The sequence below is a fragment of the Dermacentor variabilis genome, chromosome 6, assembly GCF_050947875.1.
Source record: "Dermacentor variabilis isolate Ectoservices chromosome 6, ASM5094787v1, whole genome shotgun sequence".
NCBI classification, from domain to species: Eukaryota; Metazoa; Arthropoda; class Arachnida; order Ixodida; family Ixodidae; genus Dermacentor; species Dermacentor variabilis.
Genome location: NC_134573.1, coordinates 126,141,490 through 126,163,874, shown reverse-complemented (window position 1 = coordinate 126,163,874; position 22,385 = coordinate 126,141,490). Strand labels below are relative to the sequence as shown.

Below are 22,385 nucleotides of genomic sequence, written 5' to 3'. Positions count from 1 at the left end.
GACTGCACTTATGTGTCTTGAACACTCTGTAAGCTAATCGTCTCTATGCACTAGTGACACTGCCTTTGTAACCAGCGTCGCAGCAGGTGCCTCGAACCCTTTGCCTGTGTGCCCTTCGCTGAGAAAATGCTACCCAAGAAATCCCTGACTTAAGAGTGATTTTATGCAGAATATTTAGATGTCTCCCTTGCAGCCAGTAGAGAAATGGAGATGTCATGGATGACCAATAGTGGTCTCGCAAACTTGGGCATATTATATATATATATATATATAAACCAGCACTGACAACCACCACCAAGGTTTGGCTCATGCCATGCCATAGTAGTTTTGCTCGTAGTACCTTCTCTATCTAAACTGAGCTGACAGGCACCAAAGTACATACAGTGACAGTACTATCATCACAAATATATGTCCCGATTGTTCGTGTTGTCTGATGGTGGCTGTATGTATACCGTGTTTACATTATTATTTTAACTTGCTCCTGAATGTAACGCACGCCCAATTTTCGTGGGTTTAAAGTAAGAAAAATAAAAGTGCACCTCAATGTAACATGTGCTCGATTTATAAAAGAGGTATAAGCAAGCCCCCCGGCTTCATGATCAGAAAAAATGAGATGGATAGAATTTACAGAAGGAAAACTTTTTTTTAAAGTGAGCTTTCAAAAATGAAAGCAGTGCAAAATGAACCTAGAGCAACCTTCACAATGACTTGGTCTGATAACATCTTGTGATGGGGATGACACTGCATCTGATGGTTTTGACGGCAGGCTGCTGCCAACACCGCGACCGTAGTTTCAGTTTCATATCCTGTTATAACGCGCAGGCAATTCTCGGACCCATCTTATTGGAAAAAAGGTGCACATTAGATTCATGTAAATATGGTATGCGCATGCCCAAAGCTTACCTTTGGTAAGCTTTGGGCATGCTTTGGGCATGGTAAGCTTTGGTGCAGGGATAATTTTTCCACCCATTAAAAAGGATTGAGCAGAAGAAAATATAGCGCAGTGAAGAACCCTCTAATCTATCTGTGTGAAAAGACCATGCATTCATAATCCAAGAGTACCAAATTAATAAAACATATATATATATATATATATATATATATATATATATATATATATATATATATATATATATATATATATATATATATATATATATATATATATATATATATATGCTAGCTCCTGTTTTGAGACAGCAACACATTGAACTGGTCGAACATTAAATGTGTTCTAGAAATGAAGATTTGTTTAATTCAATGTTGCAATGTTCCCCTGCTGCAACCTCTTTGGGCAATGCCAAGCAATCTTTCTCTAAATACAAGGTGGATAAAGAACTAAGTAGTTCTCATCCGCTTAGACTCAATTTTGCTCAAAATAACATTAAATATGTGTGCAATGAGCTGGTGACAGGGTTTCCATGGCTTATATGCACCTTACTAGTTTAATTATAAGTTGAAGACCCCTTAAGCATGTGCTGGCAAAATGTATTATTCAAGTACACTGGAATTCCAATTATACAACTTGCTAGGGGCCATGCGATAACGTAGCATAATTGAGGCACCATATAATCTGACCAACAAAAATTATGTCTTTAAAGGGCCCCTCACCAGGTCTGGTCATATTGAGCTGACAAACACAGAGCATACATTGCGCGATAACGATTGCATCTGCAAAGTATTACATCGCTACACGCCGCAGAAAGATCTGAGATTTTAAACCGAACGCCGTTTTTCCTTCTCCACGCGGCCGCCTCACTCCAAACCGGACGGTGACGTAGTCGTGCACCTGTGCCTACGTAGTCGTGTCCACAGTGTGACGTCGCTCGTGGTGACATGTGACTTCGAGAATTATTCAAGACAATATCTGTTATCTGTGTTGTCTGTGCGTCCTGCCTTTGAATTGACGAATCGAAGTTTAGAGAAATAATAAAACACACAAACAGAATGTCTGCATGTTTTTTTATTTACTTCCCAGCGAAGCAAGAGAGATGTACTTCCACTTCGTCTGCTTGTTCCCACGGTTGTGCGGTAACATGCATAGGTACCGGTCACATGCATACCGAAACTATGCCATTTTTTGCCGTGCTCCAGCGCGTGATCATGCTCTGCGATCTACTGGTTCTGCCTCAGTATTCTTGTAGCACTGAATTATACCACTAGTTATGTTTCCTTGTGCACAGCGCATAACATTGTGCGCTGTGTGAACGAGACAACAGATTGCGTGCGACGCCATCAGCAGAAATGCGTAGCACTGGGAAAAAATAAAAAGCAAGAAGACAAAAAATTGAAGGCGGGGCCTGTGAGGTATGCGTCATGCGATTCTCAAGGTCCCGGTAAACGGGAACTGCACACATGAGAACCCGTGTTCATACGATCTGTGTGCCTTCGGGTGGCTAATTGGTTCAATTTTGGTACCGCTCGTGTTCTCGTTTTGCGTGTGTGTTTATTTTTGCTGCTGTTGTTGTTTCCACCTTTCTTTTTTTGCTTTTGCTTTCTTTCTCTGACTTTGTCCTTTATTAGCTGTCAATACAACATGAAGTAAACTTCACAAATGTTTTCACACTTTCCATACGCACTCAGGTGGTATATTGGGTGGTCACTTTCGGAGATAGTTTCCCTTTAGTAAGATTCGGCACTGGGTGTGTCGAAGTACACGGCCAACACTGCTCTTGACATTGTGGGGAGATAGCGAGCTCTGCACAGCGCCAGAAACTCTGTCAGCCGTATATCCAGATGCGCCAGATGTTGAATCATGTAAAAGCGAAACTATCCCCCAAAAATTTATGGAGCATGGGTGGGCAGTCAACACAAAAAGTTCAGAGAGGGAGAGAAAGTGCAATGAGATGGCAACGAAAGGATGAAGGCAGGAAGCAGCTGAGAGACGCGAGGAGGGAGAAGGGCAATGAACAGTGAGAGGGCAGCGAATGCGAGGGAAGCAAGAAGACTAGTGGGAGCCTGAAAACCAGCTGGAGCTTTCTGCATGTGCATGCGTAGGCTGGCGGCGCTTCTCACGTAACTTCCGCCGGGTTTGCAGTTTTGCAGGTCTCATCATACGAGATAGGACGTGCATAGTCTCCCATCATATAATTGAGGTTTTTAATCCATCGCCTCTAATAGGGAATTTGTGGGGCTGCACTAATCCATCGTAAAACCCAGAATATTGCGAAATCACGGGACCCATAACTGGCATTCCACTGTAGTATATGATTAGCCGTACAGCCAATTGATCGTAAGCCAGAATGAAGAAATGGACTCAGGTGGCAGGTAGCCGGATGCCTTTGGCACCTTGCCACATGGCCAAGCACAGCAATAAAGTAGGTGTGTGCTTAATGTACACATGCACTTTGCACAAGTTAACACTTCCGAAATGCACCATGCAATGTGCATGCACCTCCGCAATGTGCATCCATGGACTACAGTTATCCCACATCCAGGTGATCATTAATTACACCTGCTAAAAATTTTGTTTTAGGACATTTCCTGCATCTTCAGCATTACTACAAACACAACAGGACTTGAATTTTTCAGTAAGTTTTGTCACATCTACAGATGCTAACTGAATGCCATACCCTGTAATAATATCGAATCCGTCCTCAATGAAACATTTATCCGACACTTATCTGTAACCTGCAATGTTTCCCCACTCACTGCACCTTGTTCCGATTACCAGGCTGTTTCCAATTACAATTAAACCACGTATCGTCGAAACCGTGATTAAATCGTTGTGCCTCTCCTCTGCTCCTGGCCATGACCTAATTTCCGTGAAATTTTTGCACAGCACTGTTGTTTATTCATCTATTTTACTAGCAAAACTTTCTCAGCAATCGCTTGACAGCTTCACACAGGATACCTGTCCCTTGATTGGAAAGTCGGTAAGGTGATTCCACTTTATAAATCAGGTGACAAGCATTCTCCTCTCAATTATCGGCCTATTTCACTAACCAGTATCCCATGCAACATATTAGAACGTATCCTATATTCACAGCTTGCTAACTTTCTTGAGTCACTCATTTTTTTCATGTTCACAGCATTGCTTTCAAAAAACATATTCTGGTGAAGCGCAGCTGGCTTTCTTCATACATAAGCTAAACCTAATTCTTGATATTCGTTCAATGGCAGATTGCATTTTCCTCGACTATTCCAAAGCTTTCGATAAAGTGTGTCACAAACTGCTACTTCACAAATTACAGCTCATGAACATAAACCCTAAACTTCTTGCTAGGATTGAGTGTTTCCTTAATAACTGTTCGCAATACATGTCAGCTAATTATCTTAACTCTTACTCAAACCCTGTTCATTCCGGCGTCCCACAAGGCTCCGTCCTCGGGCCTCTTTTTTTTTAATTTACATCAACGATTTGCCTTCTTCTGTTTCCTCTCATATCCATTTTTTTTGCAGATGACTGTGTAATTTTCCAAGAAATAACAAGCAGTGACGATGTAACCGCTCTTCAGTCTGACCTGAACGCTATTTCATTGTGGTGTAAAACATGGCTAGTGGAACTTAACATCACAAAATGTAAATCTCTTCGCGTATCCAGGACTTGCAACAGTATCCCCACTTATTTCTTAGATCATGTCCTCTTAGAATCGGCAGGCTCGTACGAGTACCTTGTACACATCACTTCCACTCTCGCTTGGTCTCTACATGGCACATACATAATTAACAATGCTAATCGTATGCTTGGGTACATCCGCCGCAACTTTTCTAAAGCGCCCTAATCCCTCAAACAGCTGTTGTACAAAACGTTAATACGTCCGAAACTAGAATACGCCGCATCCACCTGGTACCCTCATCATGAAAACTAATACATTGACTAGAAAGGGTTCAAAATAACTCAGTTCGCTTTATTCTTTCCAACTACAACAGGACTGCTAGCATATCTTCAATGAAATCAAGCCTTAATCTACCGTGCCTAGCCTCACGTTGCAAAGCATTTTGTATCTGTCTGTTTCATAAGATGTTTCATCATCCACACTTGCGTAGCGAATTAATCCCTCCCCCACGTCACCTATCATCGCGATTAGATCATGCCTACAAGGTTGGTGTCCCATTTTGCAGAACTAACGCTTTCTTTCAGTCCTTTATACCTCGTACAGCAGCAGAGTGGAATCACCTTCCCGCACTGACAGCTACCATCAAAGATTACCAGCTTTTCAAGAACGCCTTAGCTAATATTGTATGAGTAGACACACCTGTTAATTTTTTATTGCAATACTCCTATTCCTTGTATCACATTTCCTATTTTTTCTTGTTTTGTAAGCCTGTACCACTCCCCTCTCCAATGCCAATGGCCCTGAGGGTACATGAAATAAATAAATAAATAAATGTCTCACAAAAATACCCCAGGTAAGAAAGCATATTCAACAAACATTCTTGAGCTGTGTACTTGCAGAAATGACTAGTCACTCAGAAAGCTTGTTTGATCACTACTGTCACACAATGTTGCTATTACACCAGGTCAGTGCACTGCCCCAACCAGCCCAGCTGCAGAGTGCAATAAAGCTCACCTCTATACTTTGGGCAGCATCAAATTAAGCTGCAACCACACTGACCAGTTTGGCTTGTTGTAATTGGATTTGAACTTGTTGCTTTCTCAGTCACTTTCAAAAGTCTCCGGTAGCTTGTGGCTTTCAGGCTCGTTGGTGTTTGAGCTGTTCCATCCTAGAAATGCTAGTCTGACGTATGTAGTTGGATTTGTGACTCCTCTAGCATTATGAAATCGCCATATGGACTGGACTGCAGTGTTAGTTTACATTCCTAGATGCAAATTGAAACGAGAATAGCAGCCTGAAAGCTCTTGCCATTTTTGATTAGCAGTAAGTTCTGCTGCAGCCAACGATGATGACCAACTTTTGATCACTTTTCCGAGTGTTCATTTAACAAATTGGATTATCACCTAAAGCAGTTCAATATATAATATGGTTCCTTTCTTTTCTATTGAAATAAGCTTGGTTTTAGCGAATATTATCTGAAACAAACATTCCAGTTGTTTTATCGATTACTCAGCAAACTGTGCTGCTATTTTGGCACAATTATTGAGACTGCACCATCACCCTTTCCTGCAATGGCAGAGCACACCTCCACTCTCGGTCTTCAAGCAAGGGAAGCTACCAAAGATTAAGATGTTTTCAATCTTTCATGCTGAGAATGATGCAATGCTACTGTCATGTGCCATACGACTTCCTTCATTCAATTCTTTCTCCTTCTCGATGAATTCAGTAAATTCTCCAGCACAATGAAAAGATGAGCAGGGCAACCCACCTGCTCTTGCAAGGGTTCACTGTCAAACATGAGTCCAAGGTAGGCCAGGTGGAATGCCGCTAGTAGGCCCAAGGCCAGGTTGGCACTCCGAACACCCCACTGTTCAGCCTGCAAATGATGGTTGCCGCAGTCAAGGTGACTGTATGCCAGAGCTAATGCTGGTTTCCGTCTTCTTTAAGGTCTAACTTAAGAAAATGTTTCTGAAACAAGACACTGCTATATCTCATGGCTGAATTGTGATTGAGATAGCTGACCCCAAAGGTGCCAAGCGGCACTAGATGCATCTGAATAAGTAAGCTGTAGCTCATAAATGTTCCTGAAATACTATAGCAAAGCACTCCAGTAGGCAATTATGATTAATTGTACAGCAGGACATCTTGTAAACAGCGTTGTTGTGAACACGCTGAAATTAGAACAGGGCCTTTCAATCCATGTGACATTTACTGCTTTAATGAGTTTACACACAGTCACTATGGTTTGTCAAGTCGAATGCATGATAAGAGTCGCCTTGACACCAATGCATTATCACGCATGACTGTCTTGCTGAGTGATCCTATTTTGTTGTTGTTACTGTAGTACAATTAAACTTCGACATAACAAACTTCAATATAATGAAATGCTCAATATAATGAAGTATTTAGCCTTTTATAACTTCTTGTCCATAGAACACCATGTATTTTGAACCTCAATACTATAGCACAGCGTGTTTATATACGATTTCAACATAACAACATTTTACTGTCACTACGAATGAATACCAAGACAATAAATGGAAACTTCCGCATATGCAGATGTTCAATTGGTTGAACTACATGCAGCTGCTCGCAAATCCACCTCTCAAATCGCGCACTGCGTGACCACGCTGGAGTGGAGCAGCATCATGTTCAGCATAAAGTCCAAGTGTGATAAAATCTTATCGCGTCCTGTGCGCTGTATACTTTAAGTGCAAGTGAAAGCATCCAAGGGCAACCTGAGAAGGATGGTGGCTCCATGAACACTGTCTTCCCGTGCGAGCAAGGAGAAGTGAGAGTACGGAAGCAAGCTTGCAGTACACGATCAAGTGCACCAGGAAGAGCAGGGGGGGCAGGGCAGGTTGGTGTGCGTCTCCTTCTTTAGTGCGGCTATGGCTGCACATGGCAGTGAGCATGACTGAGCGTGACTGAGCGTATACACAGCCTGCGTGCGCTGTTTCTGAGGTAATCTGCCGTGTCTCCAAAGACTTGGTGAGCTGAGGTGATGTGGCATCATGCACTGTCTGCCCACACATTTAGTGCTGGAGGTTGCATAATTTGAGTTTTGGAGACATGTTGAAGCGAGAGGCAGACGAAGCATTCATTCTCTGCTGCCGGTGTTTTTCATAATAGCATTGTCCCACTGTGGGTGACACTATCAGCCACTGGGGTGAAATGGACAAGAAAGCATGGCTGGCTTCACTTTGTACCACCAATGTGAAGATATCAGCAACACCACATGAAATCATATCTTTCGTCACCTACTCTCAAATTCAACAGTTTCTTTTTTCTCGTTCAAGTTTGCTTCTTCAGATTGTCGGATAATTCAGGAAAAACTGTGGCACCTTAAGTGCAAGAAAAATACGTTGGCAACTGTACTTACAGTATTTGCATAAAACATCGAATTTTGTTTTTTGTACGTGCGGGAAGACGCAGACAAAAGAGGCTATTTACACTGTATTTATAAGAGCAGTGCAGCCAGAGACTGAGATGGTAATCAGCTCATGCCAAGCCCAGATGCCACTCTTCGTCTACCTTTGCGCCATGTCTTATAAGCACCTTTGTATCATAACGCAACCCCCGGCAGCAAATGCGCTGTCGCAGTGCCACTAGATACCTCAGGCAAGCAGGGAGTTGCAGGGCTTGAGTCTGGTAACATGGATGATATCACTGGTGGTCGGAGCGGAGGACACTGTGAGGGCAACTGGAACAATTTTGTAGGTGACATCAATGACTTGGCAAATCACATGACATAGGCCTTTGTAACACGACAGGAGTTTCTCACAAAGGCCTACTCGATGGGAAGGAGTCTAAAGGAGCACTAGGGCACCCAGTGAAAAGTGCACTTGAAGGTGACAGAGGTTGTAATGATGCCTCTGGTTCTCTTACGACATTGATAAGCGATCATGGTCAACGTGAGCGATGGCATCACGTGCATATTCACTTGTCGAGGTCGCTATCGATGGTAGCAAGGTGCCGACTGGAACTGTGGATTCACGGCCATACAAGAGGTAGAACAGGTAATAGCCGCCAGTGTCATGGCGAGAATAATAGATGAAGGTAATGTACGGTGGAGCGAGGTGCCCATTGCTATGATAGGCTGAAACGCACAATTAAACCTCGGTATAACGAAGTCGGTAAAATTTGCAATTTGCTTCGTTATATCGAAATTTCTTTGTATTAAACTTGGACCTCTTATGCAACTAGGAACAGTCGTCGATCGATTTTCTTACATGTAAAGGGGCCACTGAATTTTCCAACTTTATCAGGCAATCGAAAAAGCAAACTTGAATGAGAAAACAATTCATTTTGATAAATTTGGGAGTCGGTGACGAATGATACGGTTTCATGCCACATCAATGATATCTTCACATCGGCTGTATGAATTAAGTGAGGCCGGTCACGCTTTCATGTGCACTCTGCCCCCGTGACTCATAGTGTCGCCTGCACTTGGACGACGCTATCAGGAAAAGTGCAGGCGGCAGGGAGCGAATGGTCCATCTGCCTCTCGCTCCAGTGGGTCACCGAACCTCAAATTACACGCCCTCCAATACTAAACGGGCGGTAAGACAGCTTACATGGTGCCATGCTGTCTCGGCACGGCCACTCTTTGCACACGTGGCAGGCTGCCTCTAAAGCAGGGTGCGCGGCTGCGTATGTGCTCAACTATGCTTAGAGCCTTAGAGCTTAGAGCAGCCACGGTCAAGATGCGCGCTAGAAATAGAGACGTGTGTCAACTTTAACCCCTGCCGCCTGGCGCATGCTTGATCGCGTTACCACAAGCTTGCTCCCCTCCCCTTCTTTCCATCTGCTCGCATGGGAAGGTGGCACTTGAGAAGCTAGAAGCCATCTTTCTTTCTCACCCTCGCACACTTTCACTTGCACCTAAAGCACACAGTGTGCAGGGTGCAATAGGATCTTATCGCATGTGTACTTTATACAAAACATCATGTGGCTCCACTTCAGTGGTCGCTCCTGTCACGCAGCATGCTATTTGAGGTGTGCATTTGCAAGCCACCACTTGTAATTCAATCATTTGACCATCTGCATTTGTGGAAGTTTCCATTTAATGTTTCGGCATTCCTTTGAGGCGGCGGTGAAATTTCGTTAGATTGAAATCGCATACAAACACACTTCGTTATATTGAAGTTCTAGATACATGGTGTTCTATGAGAAAGAGGTTATGAAAAGTTCAATACATCGTTATATCAAGAATTTCATTACATTGAAATTCATTATATTGAGGTTTAACTGTATTTTGCCAGCATATCTGTAAGAGTCCGGTTCAATCACTCGGTCAGGCCGTTGGTTTGTGGATGATAGGATGTGGTAAGCTGATGCTGGATTGAGCAGGCGCACATGATGTGATCAATGACCTTAGACAAGAAGGTACTGCCTCGCTCTGTAAGCGTTTGACGTAGAGTTCCATGTATCAAAATGACGTCATGTAGCAGGAAATATGCCACATCCATAGCGCAGCTGGTTGGGAGAATGCGTGTAATAGCATATCTGGACGTGTAGTGAATAGCGACAGCAACCCACTTGATTCCCGACACAGATGATGGCTCTACTGGGATTTCAAGTGGCTGCAGGTACTCGGCGGGATCAGAGATGGCCGTTGACATGGCTCACAAGCTGCAATTTAGCGTTGCACAGAACAGGCAAGACCAGGCCAGAAGAAGTGGTGGTGTACTCTGCGCAAGTTCAAGACACGTCAAGATGTCCAGCGGTAGGCGCGTCATGAAGTTCCTTAAGAATGGCTGCACGGAGGTGCTTTGGGATAACAAGGAAGAGATCGGGACCTTCGGGATGAATGTTACGATGGAACAAAGTACCATTCCGGAGAACGAAGAGGCGTAAGTAAGCGTCGTCAGGTGCGGGTTCAAAACGACCGATGAGTACTTTGAGTGAGGCATCACAATGTTGCTCATTGGCGATATGTAGGAGCTGTGACATGGACAAAACACAAGCAGCATTCTCAATGTCACCAACAAGCTATCCACGTCTCGGTGCAGGTGTCCAGGCTTGTAAATCACAGAGTATGAAGACTCTTGGAGCCTCAAAGCCCAACGACCAAGCCTGCTCATGGGATCCATGCAGGAGGAAAGTCAGCAGAGAGCATGGTGGCGAGTTACTAAAGAAAAGGGACGGCCATAAAAGTAAGGACGGAAGGAAGGACAACAGCAAGGCATTCCCATCTCGTAATATAATAGTTGCGCTCCAGTGGCGAGAGGAGCCGGCTGGCATAAGCGATAACACGATCTTGGCCACGCTGATGCTGGGCTAGGACAGTGCCAATACCATGACCACTGGCATCCGTATGCAATTCTGTTGGCGCATTACGGTCGCAATGGGTGAGGATCGGTGGTGAGGTCAAATGCGTGATGAGACGAAAGAATGCGGCAGAATGTGGAGGTCCCCATGAGAAGGGTACACCTTTCTTCAAAAGGTCAGTGAGAGGTAGAGCAATAGCGGCAAAATCTTGGACAAAGCGGTGGAACTAAGAACACAGCCCAACAAGACTGCAAGTTTCTGTGGCTGACTTTGGAGCCTGACAGTCTCAGATGGCGCGAATTTTATCAGGGTCAGGTTGTACTCTGGAAGCATCGACAAGATGGCCCGAAACCATAATCTTGCGGCAACCAAAGCGCCATTTCAATGAGTTGAGTTTGCAGCCTGGACTTAGGAAAGACGTCAAGTATAGTAGAGAGACATTCAACATGAGTGTCAAATGTTGGTGAAAAGACAATAACGCCATCATGCGCTCAAAAGTGGCCGGCACGTTACATAATCCAAAGGACATAACTTTGAACTGGAAAAGACCGTTGGGTGTTATAAAGGCAGTCTCCATTTTGGTCCGCTCGGTTAGTATGCTCGCGAGCGGTCCTATCGGCCCTCTGGTTGCCCTCAATTTCAGTGTGTCCTGGTATCCAGAAAATGTTGTGTCTAACTAGTCTTTCGTGTTGGCCAGCGCGGAGGAAGGTTTGGAGCACCTTTCGGCCAATTCTGCCATTGATGTAGTTACGGCATGCTTCCTTAGAATCCGTTAATATTGTAAGGGATTTGTTTGCGCGGTAACCCTCCGCGGCCGCTAGAGCAACAGCCATTTCTTCATGACGGTGATCCCGACGTACTCCAAAATACTAAATTATCATAGAGGAACGAGGGTCAAATACTCCCCGCCCCATAACATGCTTAATTAACAAGAGGCAGTTTGCTGGCGGAAGCTGCAAACAGGAACCGTCCCAAATCTACACCCATACTAAGCAAAATGTTCCCAAACCAATACACGGACATATGCCCATAGTGTGGCGCAAAACTCACCCTTTATCATACCATGTGGGTAGGCAGCAAAAACAAAACATTTCACAATATAGAAAATCCGAGTGCGGAGCAGTGGGAGAGTGTACACCATGCCCGACGAGCAGCCACGCTCAGTGGTGCCCTGGAATAGGGGCACCAACCCTGCAAGACGAGAGTCACCAACAAGAAGATGGAAGCACTCGGTCTGATCGCTGAATGACTCTGTAAATTAGAGCAATACAGTGTATCCTATCCTATTCTATCCTATAAGCGCAGTCTCTTCTCTGTCCATATCGTTGACGGCAATCTGCCATAAGGCAGTCAAGGACGTCGCTGATTTGTGGCAGCGGGTACATGTCTTTCTTAGTCACTTTGTTCAGATGGTGGTAACCCGTACATAAGCGCCATGTCCCATCCTTCTTAACCAACACTACCAGTGAAGCCCACAGATTCCAAGAAGGCTCAGTTATGTTTTTATCAAGCATCTTAACCTCAGTGTGAATTACCCGGCGTACCGATAGAGGTCCTCAATGTGGTCTACGATGAATAGGAGCAGCATCGCGAGTGTTAATACGATTCTTGACAGCAAGCGTCTGACCTAAGGTCCAATTGTCAAAGCCGAAAACATCCTTGTAGGAAGACGAAACACGATAGAGGTCTTCGGCTTGTGCAGGTAAAAGGTCCACTGCTATCATTTTCTGAATCTTGGGATCAGCACAAGAAGCTGACTTTGGAAACCTGGTAGGCTCAGACGAAGTGTCAGGAGAGAAAGCGACCACGTGATGGTCATCTGAAGGCTCAAGTTGGGCGAGGCAATTTCCTTGAGGCACAATCGGCTTGGTGAAACCGAAGTTGACGACAGGAATGCAAATCCATTTGACCGTGACAGAACTGTGTGGGGTACGGTGACATACTGCAGTGGAATGTCGGGCAGCGGAGTGATGAGATACTCTACTTCAGGAACGGGCGGGGAAGACAACAGTTCAATATATAACAATGATTCAGGTGGAAGTTGAAGAAGCGAGTGGGACCTAAGTGACTGTGACTTGTATCGCAAGTATCCAAAAGTATAGGTAGTTCGAGGCAGAGGGTGCTGGCGGAGCAGTCAATAAGAGCCGAGAATGAGGTCGTGCGGGCAATGAACAAGGTAAAAAGGACAGCAATGAGGTGGCCGACAATGCTTATGCGTGCTGTACACATACCGATGACAGAAACAGTACTGCCATCAGCAACCCAGACAATGCGTGTGGTTGCAGGAATAAGGAGCTTTTTAATTCATCATCAGAAGGCAATGCTCACAATGGAGAGGTGTGCAACTGTGTCGATCAGCACAGTGACAGCAGTGCTTTCAACGTCAACTTCAAGAAGGTTCCGGTTCGTGGGCAAAGTAAGCAGAGGATATGAGGGCAAGATCGATATCACGGCTTCACCTCCAGAAGCTGCAGTTCCTAGTTTTCCAGCCGGGTGTGGAGGGGCATGGACAGTGACGAGCAGCGACGGGGCCGGGGCAAAGGAGACTGACAATGTCAGGATGACTGCAATTGGCTGTAGCGAACATTCGGAGCAGGGGCGTCAGCGGCAGTACAATCGCAGCGAGAAGCATAAGGAGTAGTAGGTGCAGAGTTATGGAAATAGGCACTGTTGTATGTTGGAGACAGAGTTGGTCATCGGTTGCGACAATAACGAGCGATGTGGCCAATGCAGCAGCAATGGAAACAGATGGGCTTGTCATCACAGCTGCGCCACTCATACAGTTTGTGGGATGTGGCTGAAAAGTATTTTCGGGGACAAGGAGGGCTGCGAGAAAAATGCTGCACGCAGGGTTCATGGGTCGATGAGCACACAAAGTTGAGACCCATGTTATCACATTCTTGTCAGACAACGGCCTGGATTACAGCAATCGTGGCTGGTGATGCATCGGTGGACATCGTGGAGTAGGACAAGCGGCCTCAAGCTCACGGCAAACGATGTAAGTTATGTTGTTACAAGGGATTGGCTGGTAGGAACGGTCCTCACAAGTCAACGCAGTAGTGGTACTGGGCAGGCACACAATGTGGGGCGTGATAGATGGCTCTTAGCTTGTTTGAAGCAGCGACATTCTTTCATAATGGCGTCGATAGTTGAAACGTTGCCGAAAACCAGCAAGTTGAAGGGGTCGTCTGTGATACCCTTTAATATGTGGGCCACTATGTCTGTTTCAGACATCATGTCGTCAGCTTTGCGGCAAAGAGTGAAGTCGTCTTGTATATACGAGACGTAAGGCTCTGTGGGACTCTGAGCATGCATCGCAAGGGTCTTTTTTGCTGCGACCACGCACACCCCCCAAGGGGTTGCCGAACAGTTCGCGGAGTTTTCCTCTGAAAACGTCCCAGCTTGTTAATTCATCTTCGTGGGTTTGGTACCATACGCAAGGGGTGCCGGCCGTCAAGCACGATCATCAGATGCCACCTATTATTATTGCTGACACATTCATAGAGGTTGATCCACACTTCAACGTCAGTTCTGTCCATGCCAGAGAACACACCAGGGTTGCAAGTGTGGATAAGCGTCACAACTGGAGCAGTCTGATGAGTCGCAGCCGACAATGATGAGGCCTCATCTTCGGGAGGCACAGTAGCGAGCTTGATGTAGCAACTGCTGCGGAGCTCCGCTACAAAGACAGGGATCGGAAACCTCCACCAAAATGTTACATGCGGAAGAGACAGACAAAAGAGGCTATTTACACTCTATTTACAAGAACAGCGCAGCCAAAAACTGAGACGGTGGCCAGCTCGTGCCGAGCCCAGATGCCCGTCTCCGTCTTAATTTACACCATGTCTCATAAGCACCTGCTGCATCGTAACAATATAATGAAATTTTGCTATAATGAAGCAGAATGCTGATTTTACCGACTTTATCATATCGAGGTTTAGTTGCTCAGTGTATATATATATATATACAGTCGAACCCGACTATATCGAACCCGTTTACATCGAATTATGCCATATATCGAACAATTTCTGGACACGGTATAGTTACAATGAGTATATATAGCAAAAATTACGCATACATCGAACAAAACTAGTAGCGACTCCCGATATATCGAACGTCAAGCGGCGGAAAGTGCCCCCGGAAGTTGGCTTTCCCTCGCGGTGACGGGAAAACCCGACGGCGCGGCTCCATCCAACCGCTCTCCCTACGTGACCGCGCTACCTCGGAGCCGCCGACACCCCCCTACAAAAAATGATCCTGGCCCGCCCGCCCGCAGCGCTTGCTCAGACAGCCAATCAGAAGCTCTTGTGCCCTCGTCGTGCAAGATGGCGTAAGTGCGAGTTGTCTCGCTGCTTATCTGATTCATTGTGGGCGCCTTCTCCCGCAGTGTTGCCGTGATGAAGCCGCAGAATTCGCCTTTCGTCGTGAAGCTCGAAATCATAAACCGGGTCGAACGCGGTGACAAGTAGGATGTCCCCGCAACGTACAAGATTCCGAGGTGCACTCTCGGCACGATCTTGAAGGGGGAAATTAGGGCTAAAGCGGCCTAACTCGCGACCCGGTGCCCGTAGTGCCCGTGGCGCCCGAGGCGTACGCACGGCCGTGTGCGAGTGGTTCATCCAAAATAGCTTCAGCCTTACCGACTTCCGCGTGCTCGGTGATGACTGTAAATTCTGATTAATGCGACGAAGCCGTTGTCGTTGTTGCCGAAGTTTGGAGCGAGCTGTCGGAATTTCCGGAAGCTGTTGACGAATCAACGGTGGCGAGTTTGTGAGCGCAAATGATGGTGTCGCGACTACGGGAGAGCCCGGAAACGAAGACTACATTGCCGACATCGTGCCGAGCACAAGTGAAAATGGGCACTACGAGGAAAGCAACGACCGTCTTTGGCCCACATCCTCCGAAGTGATTGGTGCGCTCGCACTAGTCCGGTGCTTCTGCGCGAATGCGGAATGTTGCGGCCTCAGCTGCTCCGACTCCTTAGACAACGTGGGGAAGTGCGTGCCTCGCACGCAGCGAAATTGCCCAAGCAGAAGAAAATGCAGGACTATTTCGTGCGAAACTAAGCTAGTTTCATCAATAAAGTGATTTTATAAATGGTATGTGCTTTTATGACATCCAATTATTTAGCAGGCTTATATCGAATTATGCTCTATATCGAACTGATAGGCGCTTTTTTGCGAGTTCGATATAGCCGGGTTCGACTGTATATATATATATATATATATATACTGTTCAACTAAACCTCGATATGATAAAGTCGGATATATATATATATATATATATATATATATATATATATATATATATATATATATATATATATATATATACTTCAAGATACGCTTTTTCACTCGCACTCTTTGCATATAGCCATGATTGACATTAGGCCTACGCAACACCAAAGCTACTGATGCCGAGGGGAATGATGAAGAGTCTAGCGTTGCTAGTTGCGAAACGCAGCATTCGCACGCTAGCTGAATGAGACTAGGGCCACTAGGGCACCCAGCAACCCCACCAGTGTAGAGAGCAGCACTGCAGTCTTATAAAGGTGAAAAAAATAACACATGTAGGGTTTGTCTCCTACTGTATATAACAAAGCTATGCGCAATGGACTTAGAACTGAATGAGATCGGGTTCGGTTGGATTATTTTTTGCCATTGTGGCCAGACAAAGCGCAGGACACGGAAACAGGGCCCAACTACACTTTCCGGGAGAATTTTCTGTCCACCGTACAACCAAAAAGAAATAGTCAAAATCCGGGAGTCCCCCGGATAATCCAGGAGACTTGGCAGGTATGTGTTTGTATATTAGGTCTTTTTTTCAAGTTCATCAGGAATATATTCACTCAAAGGCATTGCACTTATTTCAGCATGCTTGATCAAATTCCAAGAAAAGGTGTTTCACAGCCTGTTTAACACTCCAGCACCTCTGGCAGCTGCAGGAGAGCAGTTCTCTGCTTCCAGTACTAGTACAGTATACATCGGTTAATATGACCGCGGTTAATTAGATAGTCAACAAAGGTACTGGCTGGCACCTATATGTTCCTGCGGGCCAAAACTTTTGTTGATACAGTCATGAAATTGGCCCATGCCCGGTAATTTGAACTTCATTTGGTCAGCATGCACAAGTTTGACCCCAATGATAATCCAAATTGTGACTGCAATGGCTGCAGTGTCTGTCTTGGTGGTGCTAGGGGACAGTGGTGTAAACAAAATATTAGTTCCACCAAAATCACAAAATTGTGGACTGCCCTCAGCTGACTTCTACGCAAAAATAGCACCTAACAAGGAATGGTTACGTATTTGCCAGATTTTAAAGCACACAGTTTATCAAAGAATGCTGGTCTAAGAATTAACTGCATATGACGAATGGGTAAAAAACTGCAAGCACATTCACAGCGATAGCAACAACATCCTGCCACAGCTAGCATCATTGCCACTGTCATCGTAACATGGCAGCAACACAATTTTTTGCAAAGGATGGCAATGATGAGGCTCTGCTTTCCGGCTTTATTTACGAAAGCTCATTCAAGGGTTGTTATTTTATAAGCTAATGCGGCAAAAGAATCATTTCAGGTGTTTGCGGTGCTTTGGTGACTTACAAGTGTTTTATAACAAAGTGGTGAAGTGGTTAGTCTAGGAATGTCCTACCCTCCCACATGCAGTTGTAGTGGAGGGGTTAGAGAAATGTGGAATATCCAGTGCAACAGACTCAAAGAAGGGCAACTCGTAGTGGCCCATAGACAGCAATAAAAAGCTGTGATGGACAATGACAGACATCTAAATAAATGTCTACTTTGTGAAGGTGAATTCTGCAGGTTTCATTTTATTTCTGATTACCAGTATCTGAGGCATGCTAAATATTTTTCTTTTTTTGTTATAGAGTTGGATGCACTGTAGATTTGCTTTCTACTACGTAACCACAAAAAATGGGTGTGTGTTAGATTTGGGGACAGGTTAGATTTGGCCAAATACCGAGATATGAAAGAGCTGCGTGTCTTTGCATTTCTTTTTCTGCCTCTTTGTTTGCTTTGATCCTCCAGATAATTCAGTCAATTCCATCAACCCATCCAGGTCAACTTAGCAAAAGTCAACTGTGTCTTTCTGACGTGATGTGCAAGCATGACAGAAATCACTTTACCGACTTGGACTGCGGCCAGGCAAAGCATACTATCAATGCTAATACATCTTAAGGAATGAAATTTCACAACTTCAATGCTGAGGTGCAGAAGCTGCACAGGCACTCACCCGCAGTTTGTGCTTCTCACAGCCGGGTCGGCAGGGACGGGCTCCAATGCACGCATCATACACCTGGCTCAGCTTCTGCCGCAGTACTACAAGCCAGAAGTTTATCAGTCAGCGTCATCACTAAATAGAGTCTATCTCTAATATTAATGAACACAGGTATAACAAATTATTTGGTATAACCAAGCGAATCTAGGATTTCGTTCATCATGCTTTATTGCAATGAGAGTTCTACAGCAACGACAAAATTAAAAATGAAAGATCCAAGACTGCAGGTTACAGTAAAGCGAATATTTGTTCACTTGGAGCTTATCACAGGCGCCCTGGTAGTGAAAATTTCTAACACTTGGCTAGAGCAACTTGGAATGGCAATTTGCATGGAAATGCATTGGCTTGGCTGGCCCACAACTGCAAGCCAATGTGCCAATTTCATCCGATCACACTGGTCACGCGGTTGCTTATTAGTGACGGTGCAATCTGCATTTGTAATTTAGCATTATTTATGTGCCATGTATTGGCATGTTAAGCCACCGAGGGTGGTCAAAATCGGCAGGAGATTCTCTGCTAGACCATCAGAAGCAACACACTTGTGTTTCTTTTGCATAAGCATGATCAAGGTCTTTTTCTTTTGTTTTTCCCCTGATATCAATGAGTATGCTAATAACAAGTGCTAGATACAAAGAAAAGGTATTTTCGTGTCAAATGTAATTTTGTTATAACGAGGATCAATGGCATCTCAGGCTATGAATCCCTTACCATGCTCAGCGTAGCTGTAAAGAGCCAGTGACAGTAACACTGCAGCCAGTTGGAAGTTGAGGCCCTGTTAGGGGAGACAGAAGAAAGATGTTGTGGTACTGACTGTAGCACCTCTTATAGGCTAAATGCTGAAGGATGATGAATTTCAGGTAGTGCTAGTTGGAAGTTGCAGAACAGAGCACGCGAGGCACAGCTGTCAGTGCATGTTTAATTTTCTGCTGGACTATACTTGCAGACAACTTCTTTTGGCTAGAAAGTGAAGGCTACAGAACTGAAGTGCATATATGGCACTGCTGCTCGAAGTAGATCTGCAATTTCATTCATGTTTTCGTACACAGGATAAAGAACACAACAGTTTTGTTTTCTACAGCATGTAATTTTTTTTTTTAACGCATTGCACTGACAAGTTGGTGACTTATACCTTATTGTATCCTTTTTATTTTGCCATTTCGGTTTTTCACACATTCAAGAATGTCGCTGTCGCACATTTTATGCATTCATCACAAGAGAAATGGCACTCGCATCTTCTGGTGATCATCACCTGCTGTCCTGCCTGTTAGCTCTCCTGAGAGACTGATGACCAAATTCAGCACCAAACAGTTGTAGCAGTACACAAAACAAGTGCATGCAACGTCTACGCGGAAATGAGGTAAACCCATCCGCAAAATCGCAACCATTGGCATGCACATACGAGTGAGTGACGGCAGCATCGGTTGCACATTCTCACTGACCCCGAGGTCATACAGCCACTCGGAACTCCGATACAAATGGTGCTGCCCACATCTTCAGAGCTTGGTACATATGGGATGTTTATGAATGCCGATTAGCTTCAGAAATTCAGGCCGAGTTAACTGTGTCTGTCTTTGCTAAAGTGAATTAGCTATGCAAGATTGGACAAACTGAAGAAGGTGCCAAAGATGCGAGGACTACTTTGCATATGAATACATGTGCAGAAGTTCCGCCTGCGTAGCTTTCACTTCACAGCCAAGAAAATCTGTCCATGAGTCTAGCTGCACCACGGCTCTTATCTGTCATAGCATCAGCTGCCTTCAATGAATATCGCTGAAGCCACATCAACAACCACCATCTCATCTTAAAGCAAGTACTGACAAGACATTTTCAGGCTTTTCATTTCCTTCTTTTTTTTTCTTCTTTTTTTTTTGAGTGACAGTGCTGGCCCTCTAAATCCCAGAAAAGATACTGGGGCATACTTCAAAGTGCCCTAGGTAATTTACTGTAATACCCTTCTACAAACCGGTTTCTGTTTCATTTACCAGTAGGTGTATGTGTCATGACGTTATGACAGAAAAAATGATCACATGGGAGCAAGACATCGCAATGTCTTGGCACTCACTCTGGCTCGCGCGACTGTCTGCTATGCAGCTACTTATTGTGTTGCCCAATGTAGCAGCATAACTGAGCATCAAGCTTTTGTAAAAAAAAAAAAAAGTCATTAACAAATGACGTGCACGTTAGAATCGAGTATGGAACCAAAACTGCAACAGTGACAACTTATGGTCATTGGCATTAAATGTTGCAGTAATACAATCCAATGCACACGTCATTGCAGTAATAGGAGCTGTGGCACTGTTTGTTCCTGCTTCGTAAGTTAGGCAATGATAAGAAGGCTGCTGAAACTGATAATGAACAATTTGCATAATTTATTGTGGCTTGGAGGCAATTAATTTGCTTTACAAAGTGGAAACCAATTGCCATTACTCTTCCTCCTATAATCAAAAGCAATGTATATTTAATGTTTTAAGTCTCAAAATTGTTGCATGTGCTACAAAGAAAGGCATTGCATTTTTCCTTTCTGTCCGCGAAAATCAAGCATGTGAAGCAATTGAGGGTGCGTTGGTATTCGAGTGAATAGGGCACTCACATGAAGCAAGGCACTGGTCGCGTACGTCAACAGCAGGGCTCCAAGGCTGCCCAGGTGTGGCCTGGTGACCTGAAACACGTCTGCACACAGATTCCACCTTCCGCGTCCACTGCAGCAGCAGCCCACCTCCTATCAAACTTACAGTGCTTAAGCCAGTTGTGCATGGCACGGTTCCAATGCACCACCACTTGCACCAGTGACCGGGGAAGCTCTACTTCCAATGGGGAACACAGCTGCAGAGCCCTGGAAGGAAGTAAAACATTGTTGTCAACAGTGATGGCTTTCATGATTATAGGACCCCAAAAGTTGGCACGGACAACAAAAGACCAGGCGACACCAGCACTGTCTTTCAACTGAAGGAGAGTTGCGATCTAGGTCAGCTGGTGCATATTCTTGAGAATTAAACCAGTCAAAAGACGAAGAATAGAGGAGAGATGTGGCACACAGAATGAATGGTGTGTGTGCCACGTATCTTTTCTGTTCATCTTTTGATTGCTTTAGTTTTCAACTAAAGGTTTAATAAAAATGGAAACAAAAAAAAAATGAGCAGAAGCCATGATGATGGTAGTCCATGCAAGCGAATAGCCGAACACTTCTAGAAAGTTCTTTGCTTTAATAAAGGAATGATGCGCTTGTAGGTGTATGTTTGTTGCAGTGAAGGTATTTAGGTAGTGCCTGCTGTTTCATTGTCTAATTCCACAGGGAACAGAGAAGCTAACCAGTACATGTGTAGCAGTGCCAGAGCCGTCTCCTCCCGCTGCCACAGGGTGGCAGGGCGGTGGGAGAAGAGGAGGGTTGTCCTTCCGAAGTACTCCACCACAGCATCTAAACCTTCAGACATCCCAAAGCTCTTGTGCAGCAGCATGTGCCGGCAGGCCTGACTATTTGCTTACATGCACAACTCTGTTGCACTTAATAGACAATGTTAGGAAGGCATGACTATAATGGTGCCGAGTTATACTTTCGTATTGTCACACATTGCCTGTTCTCGCTACCTACACAACAGCCATGGTTGCTTAATGAAATTTGGCTATTGTCAGACATTGCCTGTTCTCGCTACCTACACAACAGCCATGGGTGCTTAATGAAATTTGGCAAAATAGTAGTATTTATTTTACCACAGCAAATGCCATACCTAGAACTCATAGGTTGTGAGAACTAGGTTCATATCACAGGTTTTCTAATCTGATAAATTTACAATTGGCATTTGGTGACAAATGCCAACAGCACGTTCCCTTTGCATTGGTGCTTTTGTATCGTAGGTGCAAGGCCACCTCCTGACTGCCAACTACCGACCACGAAAACAGGCAAAAGGGCCAAAGATAGCTATTCACTTCAAAATTGCACAGAAACCACCAGACGATAAAAGTCAAAGTCAAGCAATAGCTATCCAGTATACCTGCTGAAATATGCTGCTGGGTATAATTATTCGTTAACTTTATTGGTGAATTCTGAGGTCCATGGTTGCTGGGATGACACGCTGCCTCCAAGAACAGCGCGTGTTACAAAACATATTAGAACCCTTGTGAGGATATGTATCAAGCACAGGTAATCACAATCAACCAGCAAAGTCACCAAATTTACTGTCTCCAAAATTGGCCCAGCTTTAATTGCAGTGTCTCCAATACCAACCCAGTTTACTCAGTGAGACAGCCATCCATGTAAGGTGGGTGGAAGAGCTAAAAAACCTTTGCTTCAATCCAAAGCGAAAATGTGCCAAAACAAAAA

The 22,385-nt window shown here is 44.7% G+C and overlaps 1 protein-coding gene across 4 annotated transcripts in view; it reads right to left on the bottom strand.

The window, feature by feature from the left end:
• por (Protein-serine O-palmitoleoyltransferase por) overlaps nucleotides 1-22,385 on the bottom strand; it is a 56,719-nt gene that overhangs the window by 2,671 nt on the left and 31,663 nt on the right. For all 4 annotated transcript variants that reach the window (XM_075695710.1, XM_075695712.1, XM_075695709.1 and 1 more), the window contains 5 exons: nucleotides 20,800-20,900; nucleotides 20,658-20,737; nucleotides 18,776-18,839; nucleotides 18,023-18,108; nucleotides 6,268-6,375 (listed from right to left, as the gene is read on the bottom strand). In XM_075695710.1, coding sequence (XP_075551825.1) covers nucleotides 6,268-6,375; nucleotides 18,023-18,108; nucleotides 18,776-18,839; nucleotides 20,658-20,737; nucleotides 20,800-20,900 — 439 coding nt within the window. The remainder of the gene's footprint in view (nucleotides 1-6,267; nucleotides 6,376-18,022; nucleotides 18,109-18,775; nucleotides 18,840-20,657; nucleotides 20,738-20,799; nucleotides 20,901-22,385) is intronic.